The sequence below is a fragment of the Silene latifolia genome, chromosome 5 (assembly GCF_048544455.1).
Source record: "Silene latifolia isolate original U9 population chromosome 5, ASM4854445v1, whole genome shotgun sequence".
NCBI lineage: Eukaryota > Viridiplantae > Streptophyta > Magnoliopsida > Caryophyllales > Caryophyllaceae > Silene > Silene latifolia.
In genome coordinates this window covers 24,664,014-24,686,950 of record NC_133530.1, presented here as the reverse complement: position 1 = coordinate 24,686,950, position 22,937 = coordinate 24,664,014, and the positions used below count along the sequence as shown (strand labels likewise).

Genomic DNA, 22,937 nt, shown 5'->3' with positions numbered 1-22,937 from the left:
TTCCATAAACCAAACACGGAAATCTTTCTTCCGCAGGAGGAAACCACTTGGGAACAGACGCAGCAGGTGCTGCGCCTCTTCCAAGAGACGCGATGGATCGCTGCGCCTCTTCCCAGGTCCCTTTCTGCGTATTTTTCGTATCTTTTCATATCTTTTCGAGATTCACTTCCAAAGTTTCTCCGAAAACCCTATTCCTCTGTGTGATTAGTATAAATAGGAGCCTTCGCTCCTCATATTTCTCACGCGAGTGTCCACCCTTCTCTTCTCCCTTTGCATTCTAGACCATGTTCTTACTTTTTGGCGTCTACGTGCTTGAACATTCGACCACGTAAGCTCGGATCCTTCTGAGTACCAGCCTCGTTTGCATGACCGACCAATTTGACCAACTCCACAACAATCAACTTAATTAATCTTAATCGTTTTCCTCTTACGAGGGCACTTTCGTTACATTTGAGTCGAGCATCACTATCATAAACTTAGTTCATCTCGTTTCGTCAAACATGTAAGTCTGAGGGTGTAAATCTCTCTTTTATTATTGTTATTTACTTTTTGTATCATTAATGTAAGGTTTATGTCGAAAATACTTCTTAAAACCGATTTATAAAACCATGATTTAAAACCCTTTTTACAGATTACCAGAATATGACCGTCGAGAAAAGACGCAACAACTGCTGCGCCTCTTCATGAGGCTGCCGCAGTTCCTGCTTCCTTTCTTCTTCCTTCGTCCTCTGTCAATTCATTGTTCGTTATTTGTTTTCGTTTGTTCTTCAATTCTTTGACATACAAGCACAATAATTTCACATGTATATTGTTTATCATCATTAATGCGTATAATTCATCGTTAATCCCGACTTAAATCCCAAGTAATCCAATATTTGCGGGTTTTCGTCATTAAAATCAATCCGGGTTGTAGAGATTCGATTCTTTCATATTGAGTTTCTGGAATTCGATCTTTGGTATATTTCCATCTGTCTATTGTCCTATTCGTCGTTAATTTGTCGTATTTAACCTATTTAGTTCACCTATGTTACTAATCAATCCTTCGTTCATGTAATTATTTCGTTTATGTTCGTCTCATCCATATTTTATTGCTTTTATGACTCATTCGCATGTAATTAATCTGTTAAATCACTTTCATCCGGGTCTAATATCATAATCAATCCTTAAATTCACTAAAGAATACTAACGATTAGCAATTCCGGCTTCACAGCCAGAACTCACCCTTGGAACAGACGCAGCATCTGCTGCGCCTCTTCCTGGTTGATTTCTGTCTCTGAACTTCCGCTCTGCCTTGACCTAGTTTAATTAGTTTACGTATTCAATTAATTATCATTCGTATTATCGCTAATAATCTGTTCATTCATTTATTTATTCTTTTTTTCCCAAATTATCCGTCTTAAAGGTATTTTCGACATAAATCATTAACTCAATGTAATTATTGTAATTTTTCATTATTGTAAATTCATTATTGTATTTATTGTATCATTTGTATGCCTTCACATATAATTGAATCTTAAATTCCTACTTTGACCCAATTGTATGTTAAATTACGTGTTAACCGACTTAGTTAAATCTTCACATGCTAGGATTAAAATTTGGATGTTGCATTGCATGCATATAATCGACAATACATCGAGTATAGACGATTTTCCCTAATCATTAGTAGAGGCCTCTCTCGAGGCGGGCGGAATTAGGTGTTCGATCAAAAGAGCTTCCTAATACGTACCCTCACCCCTTACTCCAGATCTCTGTGAACATCCGTGTTCATTGGCATCCACGGTAGTCATTCTAGACATAGAATGCTAAGGGTAACGAGTTCTTGGTGTTCATGTCACTACTTTGTGTCTTGAGATGGCACGAGATATTCGAACGGTTTCCAATTTTCCACAATAAATTGGTGGCGACTCCACAAATGCAAACGCTTGTTTCCCAAGCGCCCCCGTGGCCCAGTGTCCACACACATAAATTATCACATTTTAGTCAATCATTGATTTAGAAGCAGGGAAATGAAAGAACAATTCCAGAAATTTAATACTTCGAGTTATGCTGCCCAAAGCCAAATTACAGTCGATAACAACTTCTCACCTACAAGATCTTTGTCCATGTTCCAATTCCAAAACTTTTTTTTTCTGTAATGTTGTCGCAGAACAGTGGTTTGACCACCAGCCGTTTCATTTCATCCTGTGTAGTGCTAATTCAAAAATGTACAAGCAACAACAACACACTTACCTCCTTCTGCTGACGCCTCTTATCTAATTCTTTAAGTTCCCTATCTAGTGTTCTTGCAGAGACGAATGCTTAAGCTTCTCCTCTTCAAGATCCTTTTCATCACCTGAAATGTGTTGTACATATGAGTCTCCAAGACAATACAATGTGTCCAAAATAGTAATGCGAGTTAGCGCACCAGCCACCAGCACATGATAGGCATATAGAGAATAATTACTATAGTGTAATAATAGTAGTACATAAGTAAATATGATCTTTATTAAATCCACCACGTAAAATGATTTAAGTTGAATAAAACGCTATGTAGCCGTAGTAGGCATAGCATTGAAATGCTTTACAAAATATGAATTGTCTCGTATATAAAAAATAAACAATACTTATCATTTGAATTAAGTGAGAAAACAACAGCCACCTAGAAAAAGAAAGTTAAACACATCAACAAATGCTTACTTATCTAAAAAAACAACAAGAATAAAAAAAAATAGTAAAGAGGCACTTCAATCAACACAAGAACCACAACATTGCTTTCAGTCCCATTCTTGTAACTTCGTGGTACTTTAAAAGCTTCTAATGTAAAAGATTCTAAAAAACCCTACCAAAATCCGTAAAACAATAGCACTCATTTTCCCCTAATTTTTCATTACAAAATGCACAAATAAATCTTAAAAAGGTAATACCTCGTATACATTACAACAGAAAAATATTAGTGAGAAAATTTACTCAAGTCTTAAGGACATCTTATTGTTCATTCTGATGGGCAAATTCGATTTGAAATAGATACGAAGAGAAGACCAAAAAAGTTTAAAAATGGAACTAAGGCTGTTAAAAGGTAAGATGATTTAAAAATATTTGAATTGAAGTTTTGAAAGTGACATTATTAAGTTAGTTTGCTGACATTACTCAATTATTTCAAAGGTAAGGCGCAAAAGGAATTAGAAGGAGCAAACATATCGATCTAATTTTCTATCACCATGATCTATACCGGTTGGTTAGTTAGACCGATACCCTAGCGAGCACATAAAAGTGAAGGATGATCAGCGTTATAAGCCGTAAAACTCGTGAATACATGTATAACTAATTATTATCCTAACATTTATAATCGCTATGCCATACTGAAAATGAGCCAAAGCAAATAAATTGATTACCTATAACCCTCAATAGAAAACACACACACATCTTTGTATACAATTAATTTTACCACTTATATGTGTAAAACAAATTCAAAAAATTAGAAAACGGTATGAAAACCTTTATTTAAAGCAAAAGTTCAATAGGATTCTCTATACTTGCATGTGACTCTCACATACTTTAGTTTCGACCTCAATAACCAAAATCAGCTACAATTCAGTAACCCAAGTTTGGGGTTTTTAAAGAATTGTAGAAATCAGTATCATTGCTTTGGGGGCGCCGATAATAAACAGGTGAAATCAAAACCCTAATTAATCCAACAAAATCACTAAATCAAGACCTGTGATTTTGGCGGTGCCGATGATATCAAAGTACCTAATTGCAAAACAACTGAAGAACCCACACCACCAACAGAAACTCCGGTGATACCTCCGGTTTTCCTAGCATTTCACCAGCTACAGTAACGAATCCAAAATAACCCAGAAATTAAAATTGGAATAATAGCATCCCGAATTCCCAACATGCAAATGTTCACCCAAAAAAAGAAAAAAATAGGACAACAAACAATGGAACGCACCTGCTACTGATCCGTAATAAAGCAAAAAAGAGGGGAAAGTTGAATGAAAGTTGCCATATAAGAGAGGATGAGAAGAAAAAGTATGGCTGGAGCCTGGAGGAGAAGCGGCAGATGAGAAATAGAGATAAATGCATGGCTCGAAAGGGGGAGATAGAAACTGAAAGCAATTTGTGCGATAAAATAATAAGAGAAATGGAAAAGATATAATGAGAGAAGGGCACAATGGTCAGAATAGCACAAACTCACTGTTCTGGGAACAGTAACCCATCTTTGGGTTTTTTAAAGAGTATGGATATGGATATGGATATGGATATGGATATGGATATGGATATGGATACGGAAAATAAGAAGAATCAAAGGGACGACGTCGATAGACGATTATTTTTTAAGTATATTCATGTTCACTATAACAACAAAAGAAGTTAATTAACATGAATGATAATTAACTTAGACTAAAGTTTGATAAGAAATATTCAGATTAAACAACAAAAAATAACGGAAACCAAACTAGAAATGCAGTAAAGGCGGGAGCGAACTGATATCAAAATTAGGATCCTAGCTAAACGTGTCAAGCTCGATTGCATTGTTGTTGAAGTCGTATTCTAATGTTAATGAATCTTCAATTGGCAACCAGTAGGCTTGTTCGGCGTCTAGTAAGAATTGATCAATATCCTCGATGTGAAAATTTTTAGCATCACCTTCTTGTGCTCCGTTATTTGAGAGAGATAGCCCATGCTCGGCTTGTTCTATTAATGGATCCATATCATAAACTTGATTATCAACTAGGTCCGTTAATTAGAGTATACCATTATCAACTTCATAAGCATGATATCAGCGTTATCGACATTATCCTTGTCGTCAACATCAAGCATCCTTTTTAGCTCGTCTTCAGAATAGAGTATTATTATCCCTTCTTTCTCCTTTGTCGATGCTTCGTTACTTGGTTCCACTTGATAACCCTCGTCCGCAGCTCGACTCACATAATCTTGATGATGAGGGTTAATGATGATGCCAGAATTATTGAACCCTGACGGTTGTTCATATTCAACACGACCTCGTTTACTCGACCTGACTTCATAATTTATTGGCATAATAGCTGCATAAGTCTGAACCTTCGTAGAATTCGGTTTCTTGGTGATATGGCATAACACAACCATCTGATTATCCTCCTTCTCATCCTTCTCATCATCGTTCCGTAGACGATAATATTCATGCATCAGCCACTCATCCTCATTATTATTATTGTTACTATTTCCATCCGGCTTAAACTATTAGTCAATATCGTCACATATATTTTCCGTATATATTTTGTACATTTATGCATTATCTCTTTCCCATTGTATGTATTATCTTAGCCTAGTTTATAGCCTAGAATATCTATATTATTAGTGTAATCTTTGTATTGTATGATGGATATAAATATGAGATAATGAGAATACCCTAATCAAGGGATTTGGCAACTTTCATGGTATCAGGTGCAAAGATCCCAAAATTTTCTCGCCTGTTTCCTCGTTTTGCCCAAGGCAAACCCTCGTTTTCTCGCCGTTTCTCTAGCCTCACGCTACAATGACAAACGGTGACACATCGAATACCAAATCGTCTCTTCATCCAGTTTATACTGTCACTAACATTCAGAATAAAGTACGTGTGTTAGATGGCGTAAAAGTAACCTACACATCATGGGTGAACCTCTTCACCCTCCATGCCCGCGGGTACAAGGTCTTGAACCATATAGACGGAACGCCTGCCCCTCCTAAGACGGATTCTTCATATGAAGCGTGGTACGAGATCGATGCTCACGTTCTCCAATGGATTTACGGCACCATGTCGGACGATCTATTGCCACAAATTCTTGAACCCGACTCCACCGCACAAGCCGCTTGGGATTGTGTCAAGAATGTTTTCCTCAACAATAAGGGTGCTCGCGCCACTAGCCTTGAGAGGGAATTTCACAACCTCAAGCTCAGTAAATTTCCCTCTTTTGATGCCTACTGTCAACGCCTTCAGGAGTTATCCGGGCAATTAAAGGATGTCGGTGCAGCGATAACTGATCAACGGTTGGTCCTCCAATTAGTCTGTGGCTTACCCAAGGAATACGACACGGTAGCCGCATATATCAATCAGACGCTTCCTAATTTTGAGACGGCTCGAATCATGATTGAATTGGAAAACCACCTCCAGTCTAGCCGTGAAGAAGCCACGACACTCGTTGCCCCCTCTGCCCCATCCACCGAGTCTGACAGCCCTCCCTCATCTCATCCTCAGAAACGCAGCCACGACAGCAAACGCGGTCATGCCAAGGGTAGTCACACTGGTGGCGGGTCTCGCAATCAGTCGCAGCAAACGATGTCCCCTGCTTATGGAAATTCGGTTTCTCCGTGGGGCCCTATGACAGGCTGGCCAGAGCCGTGGATGCCGCCTCCCTGCCCTTACCCCACTTTTCCCGGCTGGACAGGTCCCTGGCAGCCTTGGCCAGCGTTTGCAGCAGGGTCGCGTTCGGCCTCTAGTCGTCGTGGCTCTCGACAGTCCAGCCCTTCCTTTGGACAAGCGCATCTAGCAACCGATGAGGGTCAGCAGCAGCCCACGGACTTGGCTCAGGCATTTGCAGCTCTCCAATTGCAACCCTTCAATCAAGGGCAATTTTACATGGATACGGGCACTTCGTCTCACTTAAGTGCCGACGTAGGTATATTCCGTTTCCCTCTCGATTCTAGTGCGATTAAATCTATTTTTGTCGGTGATGGTACTAGCATACCAGTTCACGGTTCCGGCCATTCCTCTTTAGCTACACCCTCTAGAACCCTACACCTTAACAATATCCTGTATACACCCAAAATAATTAAGAACCTCATTTCCGTTCGACAGTTTACTAAAGAAAACAATGTTTAAGTCGAATTTGACCCGCGTGGTTTTTCTGTGAAGGATTTAGCGAATGGGAATCGGATTCTGAGGAGCAATAGTGACGGTGACCTCTACCCCGTGTCAGCCGAGTCTCCCACGAAGTCCTCCGAGTCCCGCCAGCATTTCATTACTTTCTCATCCGGTGTCTGGCATTCCCGTCTGGGTCATCAGAGTGCTAATGTTTTTAATTTTCTTAAGTCCAGGTCTAGCATTGATTGTAGTAGCAAATTAAACTCTTCTCTATGTAATTCGTGTCAAATAAGCAAGCATAAACAATTACCATTTTTCGACTCCAATTCTACTACTCTCACGCCATTTGATATAATTCATAGCGACTGATGGACTTCTTCTATTACGAGCAATGCCGGGTACAAATACTATTTAATTTTAATTGATAATTTCACCCAATTTGTCTGGGTTACCCGTTAAAATTTAAGTCCGACACTTTCACCAAATTTCTCAATTTCCGTAATTATGTCAAAACTCAATTTTAACGACCTATCAAAGCTTTTCAATGCGACTTGGGTCGCGAATTTGACAACCATGAGTTTCAAAATTTTGCAAATCAAAATGGCCTTATTTTCCGATTTTCATGCCCACAAACATCGTCACAAAATGGCAAGGCCGAACGAATGATACGCCGCATAAATGAAATATTACTAGCCTTACTTCATCATTCCTCCACACCACCCGCGTTTTGGGTAGATGCCCTTCACACAGCTGTACATTTGCACAATATCTTACCCACTAAACTTCTCCATTCCCGCTCACCCACTTCCGCTCTCTATCACAAAAACCCGTCATACTCACAACTACGGGTATTTGGGTGCGCTTGTTAACCCAACCTTTCTTCAAAAAGACCACACAAGCTCGCCCCTCGCTCCACCAAATGTATCTTTCTCGGCTATCCTCAAGAATTCCGAGGTTATAAATGTTATGATCTAGCTAGTGGTAAGCTCATCATCTCTCGTCATGTCACCTTCGACGAATCCGTGTTCCCATTTGCTCACTCCGCGTCCTCTCCTGGAAATAACCACCACCCTGACCCCTCCACGGCTGCCCTCCTCCCTGCCCTGATTGATGCTCTTCTCTAACCCATCCCCACCCCAAACACAAACCCAACCAAACCCCCTCGAAGCCCAGCCTCACCACACACTCCACCTGCAACTAACCCCGCATCCCCTGCTTCCCCTGCCCCTCCCTCTCCTACCCTCACCACTACACCCTTAACCTCCCCAGCCACGGTCCAAACACCCTCACCACCACCACCCCCACCACCACCCCCAACCCGTGAGCATACAATGAATACCCGTGCCATGCGTGGTATCTTTAAACCACAAATCCCCATTGACCTCATAGCCACGACCTCCCCGTCCATCGCCCCTCTTCCAAAATCGCCCAAACTTGCCCTCCAGGAACCGAACTGGCATGCTGCCATGACCGACGAATATCGTGCTTTAATTGATAATAACACATGGGAATTGGTACCGCGTCCCACAAATGCTTCTGTTATCCGGTGCCTTTGGCTTTTTCGTCATAAATTTAAGTCTGACGGCTCGTTACAGCGCTACAAGGCCCGTCTTGTGGTGAATGGTAAATGTCAGCAGGTAGGCATCGAATGCGATGAAACTTTCAGTTCGGTGGTTAAACCCACCACAATTCGAATGGTCCTAAGTCTTGCTACCTCTCGCTCTTGGTCAATCCACCAATTGAATGTCAAAAATGCATTTCTTCATGGCGATCTTGTTGAAACAGTGTATATGCATCAACCGCCTAGTTTCGTTGACCCCTCGGCTCCTCATAAAGTATGTCGGCTTCGCAAGTCCTTATATGGCCTTAAACAAGCTCCGCGAGCTTGGTACCAACGCTTTGCGACCTTCATTCAATCTCGGGGTTTCAAGAGTAGTGTTTGTGATCAGTCCTTATTCGTGTACAGAGATGGTACTCATATGGCCTATTTGATTCTCTATGTGGCAGATATCATTTTGACTGCTTCTAGTACTACTCTTCTTCGTCAGATAATTTGCGCCCTTTCGACTGAATTTGCAATGACTGATCTTGGGACGCTTAACCATTTTCTCGGCATTAAGGTGATCCGCAATAAAACGGGTTTGTTTCAATCACAAGCTTAGTATGCACGGGATATATTAAAACGCGCCACTATGGACTCTTGCAATCCCGTGAGTACCCCCGTCGAACCCGGAGCTAAACTATCTACTACGGCTGGTCCTCTCATTTCGGACCCAGCCTTGTATCGAAGTCTCGTCGGCACTCTTCAATATCTTACCATAACGAGGCCCGATATCACATATGCCGTACAACAGGTTTGTTTATTCATGCACGCCCCCCGTGAGCCGCATTTTCAATTCTTAAAACGTATTTTACGATATGTCAAGGGCACCCTTGACTACGGTTTAACTATCTCCAACTCTGCATCTCACAATATCACGGCTTATTCGGATGCGGACTAAGCGGGTTGTCCTGACTCACGACGCTCTACTTCCGGCTACTGTGTTTTCCTTGGTGATAACTTAGTCTCTTGGTCTTCAAAACGCCAACCGACTTTGTCTAAATCTAGTGCGGAAGCAGAATATCGAGGTGTCGCTAATGCGGTCGCCGAGACGAGCTGGCTACGTAACCTCTTACTCGAGCTTCATGTTCCCACTTCACGTGCCAGCCTAATATATTGTGACAATATTTCTGCCGTCTATCTCTCTGGAATTCCCGTACAACACCAGCGAACTAAGCATATCGAAATTGACATTCATTTTGTTCGCGAGAAAGTACGCATTGGCCTCGTTAAGGTACTACACGTCCCTGCTGAATATCAATACACGGATATCTTTACTAAAGGTCTTCCTAAGTACCTGTTTAACCGCTTTCGTTCCAGCCTTAACGTGCGCTCCGCTCCCGTTCCGACTGCGGGGGTGTATTAGTCAATATCGTCACATATATTTTCCGTATATATTTTGTATATTTATGCATTATCTCTTTCCCATTTAATGTATTATCTTAGCCTAGTTTATAGCCTAGAATATCTATATTGTTAGTGTAATCTTTGTATTGTATGATGGATATAAATATGAGATAATGAGAATACCCTAATCAAGGGATTTGGTAACTTTCATAAACTTCAAGTACTTCTCGATCCTATTGGAGCTTGTGTCCTCCACAAATTAGTGTGATAACATTTGTAAATCTCTTACAGGTTCACAAGGGTATACTTCGTATATTTAATCAGTTGATTAACGTTTACCTAATAATGGTTGGCTTAGAAAGTTTGACGTTATTATCATACAGATGGCGGTGATCAACTGGTCCCTAAAGGTCACACCTATAGGATGTGTTTGAGAGATGTGGTTATAGAAATATGATCACATTGATGCCTAATATGACTAAACAGTTAGTCAATGTGTTGATGAGACAATTATTTAATGAAGATTAAATAATATTAGTTGAGACGAATTAACTGTCAATTCGTAAATTGAATATAATAAGTTATATTTAATTAAATGTATGTAATGTTAGCTTGGACGAATTAATCTGTTAATTCGTAATTAAATGTAATCAGTTATATTTAATATCAACAAGATGAATGTGTCATAGTGGTAATAGTGAGGGTACACAAACCAAGAGGTCATGGGTTTGATCCTCACTAGATGACAATTTAACACATTTTATACATTTTTGGAATAACCAAAAATAAAGAGATTACACTCCTTATTTCGGTTATATGGGCCGAAATTAGGGAAGATTATATCTTCCTAATTGACTCCCATATTTCGGTGAGAATAAGAAGGAAAGGGAGATCATTATTCTACCCTAATTCCTTTTTAATCTAGCCTCCTCTCTCTCATCAGAAAAATACAAAAACAACATAATTTTACAGAAAATTTTAGATCGATTCTAGCATAATTAGAAGGGCATATCTCATATCGTCTTGGGTGCAACTGATAGGCGAATATCTACTTTGATATTGTTCTTAGGCCATATTTGCTAGGACCGAAGGTTATTTCTGAATCCTTTATTTTGTTTATGTATTTTATTTATGACTAGTGATCATCTTAATTAAATTCGTTATAATCCTTCAATTTTAAGGGAAATATACAGATTATTTCCCACAAGTGGTATCAGAGCCAAGGCCACTTATTTTAATTTTGATGATTTTCATAAAATTGTTTGTAAACAATAATCAGGGTTTGCGAGAAAAAAATGTAATCGGCTGGATTGTTTTTTGAGCCGTGGAATTTTTTTCTTTTTTCGTTTCCTTTACTGTTCACGGATGAACAGTAATTTAAAAAAAGAAAAAAAAAATTCTGTTTTTTTTTTCCATTAGGTTTTTGCTGAAAAACCGAGAAAAGATTACGGGTTGTTTTTGTTTCTTTTCAGTTTTACCGAGAAAAGATAAAATAAAAAAAAAAAAAAAAAAAAATTTTTGTTTTGTTCTTGTTTCACGACAATAATTTGTATAAAAAAATTTGTTTTTTTTTTTTTTTTTGGTTTTTTGCCGAGACAATAAAAAAAGTAGTCTTGTTTTTGTTTTGTTTTGGCAAATTAATTATTGTGAAGCGGTTCATAATTATAAGATACCTAATTATTTTAAAGCAGTTTAAAATTTTGACGGATTGAATTCATATTACAAGTTTAATGTGAATTAAGATTAAATTTATAGTGATTATTGAGGAATTGTCACTTAATTTGATCAATTAAATAGGTGGTTTGGATAAATTAATCAACATAATTAAGGAATTGTGTCATGTATGTTTAATTTATTTTTAGTTGATGCATTTTAATTTTGTTGAATGAATCGAATGAATGAATTTTATTTACGTAGTTATTTTTGCAATCGGTTGTAAATTGTAATACTTAGTGTGGCCTTAGTCAAATTATGTTTTCGTAACGAAGGAAACATGATTTTTATGTAATTATGAGATCTCGAATCTCCTTTATTTTTAGTTTTGGGTTTTGAAATTAGATTGTAATAAATAGGTTTATTATGTAATTTTAATTACTGTAATTTCAAAGAAGACTAAAGATGGAGATTGGAGCTCACTCCCGCAACATGGATCAAGATGGAACATCAAGACAAGCTTCTCGGGTCCAAGGATGGATTCCAAACTTGTATTTATTGTTCATTTTGATAGGATAGGCCACACTAGGACTTTTACTGTTTTTACGTTTTCATTATTATTACTTTTCATTCACATGTTAGTTTATGCATCATATTCCGCCTAAAACCAAACCACCTACTACTAAAATGCATGAAAATTGACTCATATAGGTTGTATGTTAGTTTTTATGGACATACAGATGTCACAGTCTTTTTAAGCCATCACCTTAGTTTATTCATTCTCGCATGCTAGATATTAGTTCACTTAAAATGAATTAAAATAAAGTTGATGGGATCTTCCTCTAAAATGGAAATTGAGATTAGTCTTTATAAGGGCAAACAACTATGAATCCCTTCTTCGTCGGTAGGCATAATATGACCCCCTCTACGTTGGGTAAGTAGTTGTGTTGACTTAGTTTACCTCAACATCATAGTCCGAAGAGTTTCTCGTGATTATGATGGACTAAAGATAAAATTTACAGAAATTTATCGACCAAGAATTCTAACGGTAGAATTAGCTAAAAGGTTAGTTTATCAATTTACAGAGAATTGAGTCTTGGGATCATTTATATAATTCTTGAGGGAGGTCAATTGTATAAATGTTTTGAGTCTTCGCGTTATGACAGTAGTTCATTAGACTTAAAAATATAAACGATGCACATGCTTATTATTTTTATTCTTCTTCTCATGATGTAGAACACGATTATTTTTCATAATATCGTTACAACGAAATGGTGGAAATAACGCAATCCCAATGCCTAGTGCCACACTTGATCGCGCGTCTGGGTGAAAGTATTCATGGACCGATGAATCGGTTCACACGTCGAAAAATTATGGGTCCAACTTTGCGGATCGGGAGGCGGCACTACGGAATGATGCCATTGCTGACGGTAAGCTCAAGTACTTAACTGAGCCAATACCGGTCAACCCAGGCCCCAATGCAGGAGTCAACGAGTCACTCGCTTATAGTGATTTTGTTATGGAAGCGGGTGCGATAAAGAACGTACTTATCTTTGCAATGGAAACCAATTTGCAGAGACGCTTCATTGCCAAAGTGCAAACAAGATTTTCACTACGCTCACTAACGAGTTCTCAAAAGCACCGAGAATCGTTACATATGAGCATACATGTCGCTTCTTTGATGCGAAACTCCATAAGGGCCAACCGGTTAGCCCACACATTCTTCACATGATTGAGAATGTCGAGAAGTCGGAGGCACCGAATTGTAAAATCGGTGAGAGCATTGTCATTGATGAATGCTTCATTCTCTTCACGATGGTTTTGCCCTTTTCAGGCGAACTATTACATGAATGACTTGAAAAAGAGTCCTCATGAGCTACACTCCCTTCTCGTACAGACCGAGAAGGATATGAAATTGAGTGGGAGCATGAAGCATGATGTTCTCACGATTCACAACAAGGGTAAAGGTAAGGGCAAGGCTCATGGCGACCTAGCTGTAGGTAAGCCAAAGTTCAAGAAGCCAGGAAACGGTAAGAGTGCGCCTGGTGAGACTAGTGGCTCACAGAGCAAGGCAAAGAGCAAGGGCGGTGACATAGAGTGCCACCATTGTCACAAGACTGGACATTGGAGGAGGAACTGTCCCGTCTACCGTGAGGACATTAAAGCAGCCGCGTCGTTCTGTTGGTATGTCATCTTATATTCATATGATTGAGATTAACCATGCAAGTTTGAAAACTTGGGTACTTGATACTGGTTGTGGTTCTCATCTGTGTAATCATTTGCGGGGCCTAAAGAACATCATACCTCTCGAAAAAGGTGATGTGGACTTGCGAGTTGGGAATGGAGCACGAGTTGTCTTTGTCTCGAAGGGAACATATGTAATCCAACTCCCTAGTGGTTTTGAGTTATTTTTAAATAACTGTTACTATGTACCCAGTTTGTCTAAGAACATTATTTCTGTTTCCGTACTTGCTAAAGACGGTTTTGCATTTTCAATAAAGGATAATAATTGTATTTTCTCTTTGAATGAAATGATTTATGGCAAAAGTTTCCATGAATAGAATTTATATCTTAGACCAAACCACAGAAGTATTACACGTGAATAATAAGAAAATAAAGGTTGGTGACAAAGATCAAACCTATCTATGGCATTGTCGAATGGGACACATAAATGAGAAACGCGTGAAGAAACTCGTCGATAATGGGACTATTCCCGCATTCGATTTTTCTACATATGGCACGTGTGAATCATGTCTTATTGGCAAGATGACTCGAATCTCCTTCAAAGGTGTTGGAATGCGCGCTAGTGACCTATTAGGACTCATACATACTGATATTTGTGGACCTATGTCAATTACCGCTAGAGATGGCTATAGATATTTTATCACTTTCACGGACGATTTGAGTAGATACGGATATGTCTACTTAATGAAGCATAAAAGTGAGTCCTTTAAGAAATTCAAGGAATACGGAGCAGTGGTACCAACTGGGTAGAAAGGTTAAAGTACTTCGTTCAGATCGGGGTGGCGAATATCTTTCAAATGAGTTTGATCAACACCTGAAAGCCTGTGGAATCATTTTGCAGTTAACTCCACCTAGAACACCTTAATTGAATGGTGTGTCCGAACGGAGAAATCGAACCTTACTTGATATGGTTCGATCCATGATAACTCACACGGTAGTGCCTGATTCATTATGGGGTTTTGCTCTTTTGTCAGCTGCTCTTATACTTAACTGAAGTCCGTCTAAAGATGTCGACAAGACTCCATATGAAATGTGGAAGGGAACGGTCCCTAACTTATCCTTTATTCGAGTTTGGGGCTGCGAGGCTTATGTCAAGTGGAGACACGAGGATAAGCTCGGCCCGCGATCGGTCAAGACATACTTTATAGGTTATCCAAAAGGAACATTTGGTCATTACTTCTATTCACCTACCGAACATCGAGTTTTTGTTGCGGCTAGTGCGACGTTCTTAGAGAAAGAATTTCTCGAGAACAAGACGAGTAATAGAACCTTCGAGCTGTCGGAGATTCCAGAACCAACAATCGAGGAACAGATGGAGGAAGTTGTTCCTCCAACTGATGATACGGTTAATATTCCTGAGGAACCTAGGAGGTCGGGTAGAGTCTCTCATCCTCCGGACAGATACATTGGTATGGTCGAGGAGAATGACGTTTTACTCCTAGAGAGTAATGAACCCGTTACCTATAAAGGTGTTGTGACCTGTTCCGACTCAAAGTTATGGCTCGAAGCCATGCAATCCGAGATGGACTCCATGTATGAGAATGACGTATGGGATCTAGTTGATTTACCTAATAAGGTAAAACCTCTATAGTGCAAATGGCTTTACAAAATAAAGCGTTCTGTAGACGCACAACCAGATACCTATAAGGCACGACTTGTGGCAAAAGGTTTCACTCAAGTGCACGGATTGCATTATGATGAGATTTTTGCACCTGTAGTCATGCTACGTTCCATTCGGATAATCTTAGCGATAGCCGCATTTCATGATTATGAAATTTGGCAAATGGATGTGAAAACCGCCTTCTTAAACGGTTATTTGGAGGAAGAGTTGTACATGGTGCAACCCGAAGGTTTCATAGATCCTGAACATCCTAAGAAAGTATGCAAGCTTAAGCGTTCCATTTATGGACTTAAGCAAACTTCTCGGAGTTGGAATCATCGTTTCGACCAGGTGATAAAAGAGTATGGTTTCACTCGATCGGTCGAAGAACCATGCTTATATATCAAGTCGAGTGGGAGCAAGATTGTATTCTTGATATTGTATGTCGATGACATACTCTTGATTGGGAATGACATTCCTCTCCTATCTTTGATTAAAGAATGGTTGAAGAACCATTTCCAGATGAAAGATCTGGGTGAGGCACAGCGCATTTTGGGAATCCGTATGTACCGAGATAGATCACGACGGACATTATCATTTAGTCAGGAGTCTTATTTGGATAAGATTCTTGAGAAGTTCAGCATGACCAACTCCAAGAAGGGGAACCTTCCAATGACGATCAGGATGCGATTGAGCAAGTCTCGATCACCCACGACGCCCTGAAGGGATTGAGCGCATGAATCGTGTTCCTTATGCATCTGCAATAGGATCGATCATGTATGCCATGATATGCACACGTCCAGACGTGGCATATGCATTGAGTATGACGAGTCGATACCAAAAGACTCCGGGTGAAACACCTTTGGATAGTGTCAAAAACATCCTCAAGTACCTACGGAGGACTAAGGATTGGGTATTGACTTATGGAGGCGATACTAAGCTATGCGCAATCGATTCTGTGAGATGCTAGCTTCCAAACGGATCGAGATGACTCAAAATCTCAGTCCGGGTTCGTCTTCACTCTTAATGGTGTTGCGGTCAGCTGGAAGAGTTCCAAACAGAGTGTTGTAGAAGATTCTACTACTGAATCCGAGTACTATGCCGCTTCGGAGGCAGCAAAGGAAGCGATATGGATGCGTCAATTCTTACAAGGACTTACAGTAGTTCCTAGTTCGAATGACCCGATCACCATCTATTGTGACAATAGAGGTGCCATCTTCCAGGCTAAGGAGCCAAAGTCTAGCAACAAATCTAGACATGTACATCGGAAAGCTCACCTGATCCGTGATTACGTGGAGCAAGAGGAGATAGTGATAGACAAGATTGCAACGGATGATAACATCGCGGATCCTCTCACTAAACCGTTGAATTATGATAAGCATGTAGGGCACGTTAATTCCATGGGAATTAAATGCATTCCTGAGTTGTAGTACTTTATTATGGATTTGATGTATTATCTTTTTCATATACTATTTATAACTTCATCGTTTTATTATAATATTTTGTTTTTCATGTGGATTGTACTGACAACATTGAACGCCACAAAGTGAACTGAATTACATTATATTTGTTTTGGTCCGTAATCGCCAATGTGAGCTGATAACTCCGGCTATTATATTGTGCAGTCGATTGATGGTGGGTTCAACGAGCCATAAGTCAAACGGTTGACTGATCGATCACAGATGCGAGATTATAACGATACCTCGTAGGGCAACTTTTTGTGACAACGTAATGGAGTCCTAAATGTTTAAAAACATTCGGTGCCAGGTCGTGGATAGGACATCCATTGTGTTCCTAGAGTCGATTCTTTTGACTATCGACTGTCTCTTGAGATTAAGGCAGTTTTTGGGTGACTTTGGTTTCTTTCTCACGGTCTGCCGTAACTGGAGGCTAAGTAGATTTTTTCTGGGTCATTTCATACTGTGCTTACATCTGCAGGATTCGAGTTGAAGAAAATATCCAACCCTTATCAGGTATAGTTATTTCTCAGGGCCACTCGAGGAGTTGTAACTGAAATGCATGGCCATGCTCGAATGTTGATTCGTTTATCAGTTAAGTTACTCTCTAGTCGGGGAAACCACTCTTGATATTGATCGCTTGTAAAATACGACCTTTGTGAATGCGGATTTGCAAATTATTTTACATTGAGTGGGAGAAATTTTAGGATATGAGAATCGGTTATCGCACATACACTTGTGAGGACAAGTGGGAGTTTTTTGGAGCTTGTGTCCTCCACAAATTAGTGTGATAACATTTGTAAATCTCTTACAGGTTCACAAGGGTATACTTCGTATATTTAATCAGTTGATTAACGTTTACCTAATAACGGTTGGCTTGCTAGAAAGTTTGACGTTATTATCATACAGATGGCGGTGATCAACTGGTCCCTAAAGGTCACACCTATAAGATGTGTTTGAGAGATGTGGTTATAGAAATATGATCACATTGATGCCTAATATGACTAAACAATTAGTCAATGTGTTGATGAGACAATTATTTAATGAAGATTAAATAATATTAGTTGAGACGCAATTAATCGTCAATTCGTAAATTGAATATAATAAGTTATATTTAATTAAATGTATGTAATGTTAGCTTGGACGAATTAATCTGTTAATTCGTAATTAAATGTAATCAGTTATATTTAATATCAACAAGATGAATGTGTCATAGTGGTAATAGTGAAGGTACACAAACCAAGAGGTCATGGGTTCGATCCTCACTAGATGACAATTTAACACATTTTATACATTTTTGGAATAACCAAAAATAAGGAGATTACACTCCTTATTTCGGTTATATGGGCCGAAATTAGGGAAGATTATATCTTCCTAATTGACTCCCATATTTCGGTGAGAATAAGAAGGAAAGGGAGATCATTATTCTAACCTAATTCGTTTTTAACCTAGCCTCCTCTCTCTCATCAGAAAAACACAAAAACAACATAATTTTACAGAAAATTTTAGATCGATTCTAGCATAATCAGAAGGGCATATCTCATATCGTCTTGGGTGCAACTGATAGGCGAATATCTACTTCGATATTGTTCTTAGGCCATATTTGCTAGGACCGAAGGTTATTTCTGAATCCTTTATTTTGTTTATGTATTTTATTTATGACTAGTGATCGTCTTAATTAAATTCGTTATAATCCTTCAACATTAAGGGAAGTATACAGATTATTTCCCACAGATCCCCACAACCCTATTGTTGCCATTGCACACATCAGTTATCTTGGACTTCTCCGACCATGTTCCAATACCTTTAATGCAACGACTAATCCTCTTTCCGTTGGGAGTTAACTTGTTAAGTTGACAGAAAAAGAACCCTTCATTGACGTCATTGACGCGTCTCCTTTCTTTAGTGGAATTCAAGATATTAAAGGGATGATCACTGTAAACATTGATACGTGCATATTGTATAGTCTTTTTAGCCTATTTTAGCACGTATTTCCATGCATTCTTGTACTGTTTATGCCCCGAATTGGCTACTTTGGTTCGTTTTGTCCGTTTTGTAGAAATGAACGCGAAAGTAGTGGAATCGTACCATTTTTCGTCCTTTTTTGCATGCATTTTGAGGAGACGGGATTTTCCGGAGTGAGTTTCTGCATTGGGATGCGTGAAGGCACGGTTTCTGGCGATCGGGAATGAGTTTGAGCTGATTTGAAGGAAGAACATTCGATCGAGTGGTTTTATTACTCGATCGAATGGTTTCTACGTCATTGGTTGATCGATCGAGCACTTTTATACTCGATCAAGAAGTGCTGAAAAGAGAGGTTACTCGATCGAGTAGATTTTCTAAAGTTTTACTCGATCGAGTGGATTTATTCTACTCGATCGAGTGGTTTGGTCTGGCGTGGGCTTTAATTAGCCCGTAAGCTTGTTTTAGCTTTTGGGCTTAGTTTATTTTCTATTTAAACGCAACTTTACTAGGCCATTAGCTATTTTATCATCTATTATTTTTAGCTTTCACAGTAAAAACATTAAGTTGCTTTTCCCTTCTTCACTGTAACTTTATTTTCGGGGTTATTTCGCTCGGATTTGCGTGTTCTTTACGCCGGATTATTACTATTGTAATCTCTTTCTCCTTTCTTAATAATAATCTTTATTTAATTGTTTGCTTTAATTGCTTGTTTTACTTCATTTATTCCTTTGCCCTAATTACCTTTTTATGCAATTTAATTATCGTTTTAATATGTTGAATGCTGGTTATTTATCTGTTGTTAGTTTTGATAGTATTAATAGCGATATGAGTAGCTAAACTTGTTTCATGTTGGGATTAGGGGATCTACGGTAGAAATGTGACGATGTAGTAAATAAGTTAGATGAATTAATTGTGAGATTCTGTCACCATAGCAATATAACTGTATTCTACCAACTTAGTTGAGTGCACGCTTCTGAGTCATCCTTTTTAATCTGGCTAAATTTAATCCTGGATCGGAAGATTGGACTAAATACACCTGCTATGAACAGTAGACTACCCTGACGAGGACGGAAGTTAAGTTAGTGGAAGTTTAGGATAGAAAGTGGACCGGAAGGACCTTTCCATATCTGTCTCATATTAATTTATCTAAGTTGTTTACAGTTGAGTCACTGAACTACCGTAGTGAACCGAAATCCTGACATGTCCCTTCTTATTTGATAGTTTAATTCTATTTTTCTGCCTTTACTGCTCTTGTCTCTGCTTCTCTTTCCTTTAAACCTTTTAGTTTAGAAAACCAATTTAAACAACCCTCCCCCCCCCCCCCCATTTGTGACCAAATAGACGGACTTTTACAGATATCTTGCCTCCCTGAGGAGATCGACCTGACTTCCCTAGCTATATAGTTAGTTTAGTTAGTTTATTTTTTATAGGTACACGACAGCCCTGTCAAATTTTGGCGCCGTTGCCGGGGAGACAATTGCCCTATCTGTCTTTGTTTCGTTTATTTTATCCGTCTCAGGGAATTTTTATTCCTTGAGGCAGTTCTTATTTATTTTCTTTCAGTGTTGTGTATGCCGAGTCGACGGGTTTGAGTTAGTTGCGGTGATTCGAGCCAGAGAGACTATTTAGGCATAGACTTCGTTTGCAAAGAGAATCACGAAAGGAAGCCTTGAGTACTTTCGAACCAGAGCTTCAGCATTTCCTTTTTACAGAAAATCCATCTTTTGAAGAAGATACTTCTAGTTCTATAAGCCAACCGGTAAAGATGCCGAACATTGCTAGTCACTCGGAGCCTAAAGCAGCATCAATTCCAAAGGGTTTCAATCTCCAGACTGAGGATGGGAATACATTTGACATCCGTCCTTCCTATATCAATCTGGTGGAGAGAAATCTCTATAGAGGTGTGGCAGGTGAAGACCCGAGGAAGCACATAGAGGTCTTTACGGACTACTATTCTACTATCCCCGCCACAAAAGGGGTAACTCAAGACAAGATTAAGGAGGTTATGTTTCCTTTTTCTTTGACTGACTCGGCCAGGGAGTGGCTGACTGATTTGGACCGCACGGCCGCAGAGGTTACTAACTAGGAGACCCTTGCTCTTGCTTTTTACAAAAGATATTTCCCTCCACAGCGCACCAATGAGCTGAGGGCAAAGATCACAAGTTTCAAGCAGGCACCTGATGAAACTTTAGATGAAGCATGGTCCCGTTTCAAGAAGTTAGCGAGTTCTATTCCTTACTATGGTTTTGATCCGTGGTTTCTGTCTAACCAGTTCTACAATGGGTTGTACGATGATCACAGAGCCATACTTGATGCGTCATCTAATGGGAGATTCCAAGAGAACACTGACGATGATAAGGGATGGGCCCTTATTGAAGAGATGGCGAATCACAATGATGAGTATGGAAACCCGAGGGATGGTATTAGAACAGTTCATGCAGTTGATAAGCAAGTTATGGCTCAGCTAGAAGCCATGAATGCTAGATTTAATAAGTTGGAGTTACATTCTACTGGGGAGCCTCAGACGGTCCATATGCTTACTAGAGGGGAGACCGTCACATGTGAGAGGTGTGGTAGCAACGACGGCCATACTGCTGTTGGCTGTCTTACAGAGAAGGAACAGGTCCTTGCCTTTCAACAATATAGGCAAGGAGGGGGTTCCTATTATAATAACCAAGGGGCAGTCCATCCCAATTTGAGGTGGACAAGTCAAAATGTGCTTAATCCTACCTCTCCTCCGCACCAGCAGCAGCCATATGTCCCTCCACATAAGAATCAACAAGGCTTTCAGAAGCCTCCTTCCTTCCCTCCTCCCAATCACGGTGCATCATCTTCCGGAGGGGTGAGTGAGATAGGTAAGCTAAAGGCGATGTTGCAATCTTTTACAAAGCAGTGACAGCTGAGTGATCAACAGAAAGATGTGTCCATCAAGACACTTGAAACTCAAGTTGCCCAGTTAGCCGCGAACCAATCTGCAAGGAAACCGGGTCATATACCGTCACAAGCTAACAAAAATCCACATGAGACGGTAAATTTAATCAATTTGAGAAGCGGTCGTTCATATGAGGGATCGGAAGTGTTTAAATTAGGCTAAAGAAAGTGCTCGATCGACTAGTTTCTGGAGGTCGATCGAGTAAAAATGCTAAAGAAAGTGCTCAATCGAGTGAAATTTCTACTCGATCAAGTGAACAGGAAAAAGGAACTGCTCGATCGAGTGAAATTTCTGCTCGATCGAGTGACTTTGTTGAAGAAACTACTCGATTGAATGAGATTTTTGGTCGATCGAGTAGTATGGATAAGGAACAGCTTGATCGAGAGCCTGCTAGTGCTCGATCGAGTGAGAAATCACCTGAAAGACCTCGTTCGAGAGGAAAGAAGCGTCCGAAGGATTTGGAGCTTGATCCGGCTGACACGTTGGAAGAGAGGAACAAGGGACTCGAGATACCCATCACGGTTCCCTTCCCGAGACGTTTTCAAAGTACTAAAGCTAATCAACAATTCGGCAAATTTGCCGAAATCCTGAGAAGCTTGCAGGTCACTGTGCCATTCGCCGAACTGCTGACACAGGTACCCTCTTACCTTAAATTTATGAAAGAAATTTTATCGCGTAAGAGGCACATTAATGATCATGAGACGGTAGCTTTGGCCGAGGTAGGGACGGCCCTAGTTCAGAATAAGTTACCTCCTAAACAGTCAGACCCGGGTAGTTTTTCGATTCCGTGTCACATTGGTACCCATTTGATTGATAACGCGTTATGCGATCTTGGCACTAGCGTGAGTGTCTTACCGTTGTCTCTGGCTAAGAGACTTGGTTTGACAAAGTTTAATTGCACAAACATGACTGTTCAGATGGCCGACCATAGCATATCACGACCACTAGGTGTAATAGAAGACATACCTGTTAAGATCGGGAGGTTCTTTATTCCCGTTGACTTTGTTGTACTTGACATCCCTGAAGATGCCCATACCCCTATTATTTTAGGGAGACCATTTTTGTTTACTGCCCATGCAGTAATAGACGTCGGGGGCAAGACATTGACTTTTCAGGTTGGGGACGAGGAATTGGTATTCCATCAGTCTAAGTTCCGGAGGGCCCTCATGCAAGCTCAGCCTTGCAATGCTCTCTCTTCTATTGACCCTATTATTGACACTCCAAATGAAAATTTGGAGCATTGCGCTGCTATTGTGACCCCTCCGCCTCAGGTTGAGAGCAAAAAGGAGGAAAGTTCGTCTGCTTTCCTTGCTGCAGGTGTTGGAATAAGTGTCCTC

At 39.8% G+C, this 22,937-nt stretch overlaps 1 protein-coding gene and 1 long non-coding RNA gene across 2 annotated transcripts; one reads left to right on the top strand and one right to left on the bottom strand.

Annotated features, from left to right (window-relative positions):
* Window positions 1-2,113: 2,113 nt before the first annotated feature.
* LOC141656010 (uncharacterized) lies at window positions 2,114-3,803 on the bottom strand. The gene is made up of 3 exons (XR_012548285.1): window positions 3,695-3,803; window positions 2,230-2,332; window positions 2,114-2,181 (listed from the first exon to the last, which is right to left on the bottom strand). It is a non-coding gene; the product is annotated as an uncharacterized LOC141656010 (long non-coding RNA).
* Window positions 3,804-5,497: 1,694 nt separating this feature from the next.
* LOC141655087 (uncharacterized) lies at window positions 5,498-6,820 on the top strand. Its single transcript, XM_074462186.1, has one exon. It carries the CDS (start codon window positions 5,498-5,500, stop codon window positions 6,818-6,820), a length of 1,323 nt encoding a protein of 440 aa, XP_074318287.1.
* Window positions 6,821-22,937: the final 16,117 nt, after the last annotated feature.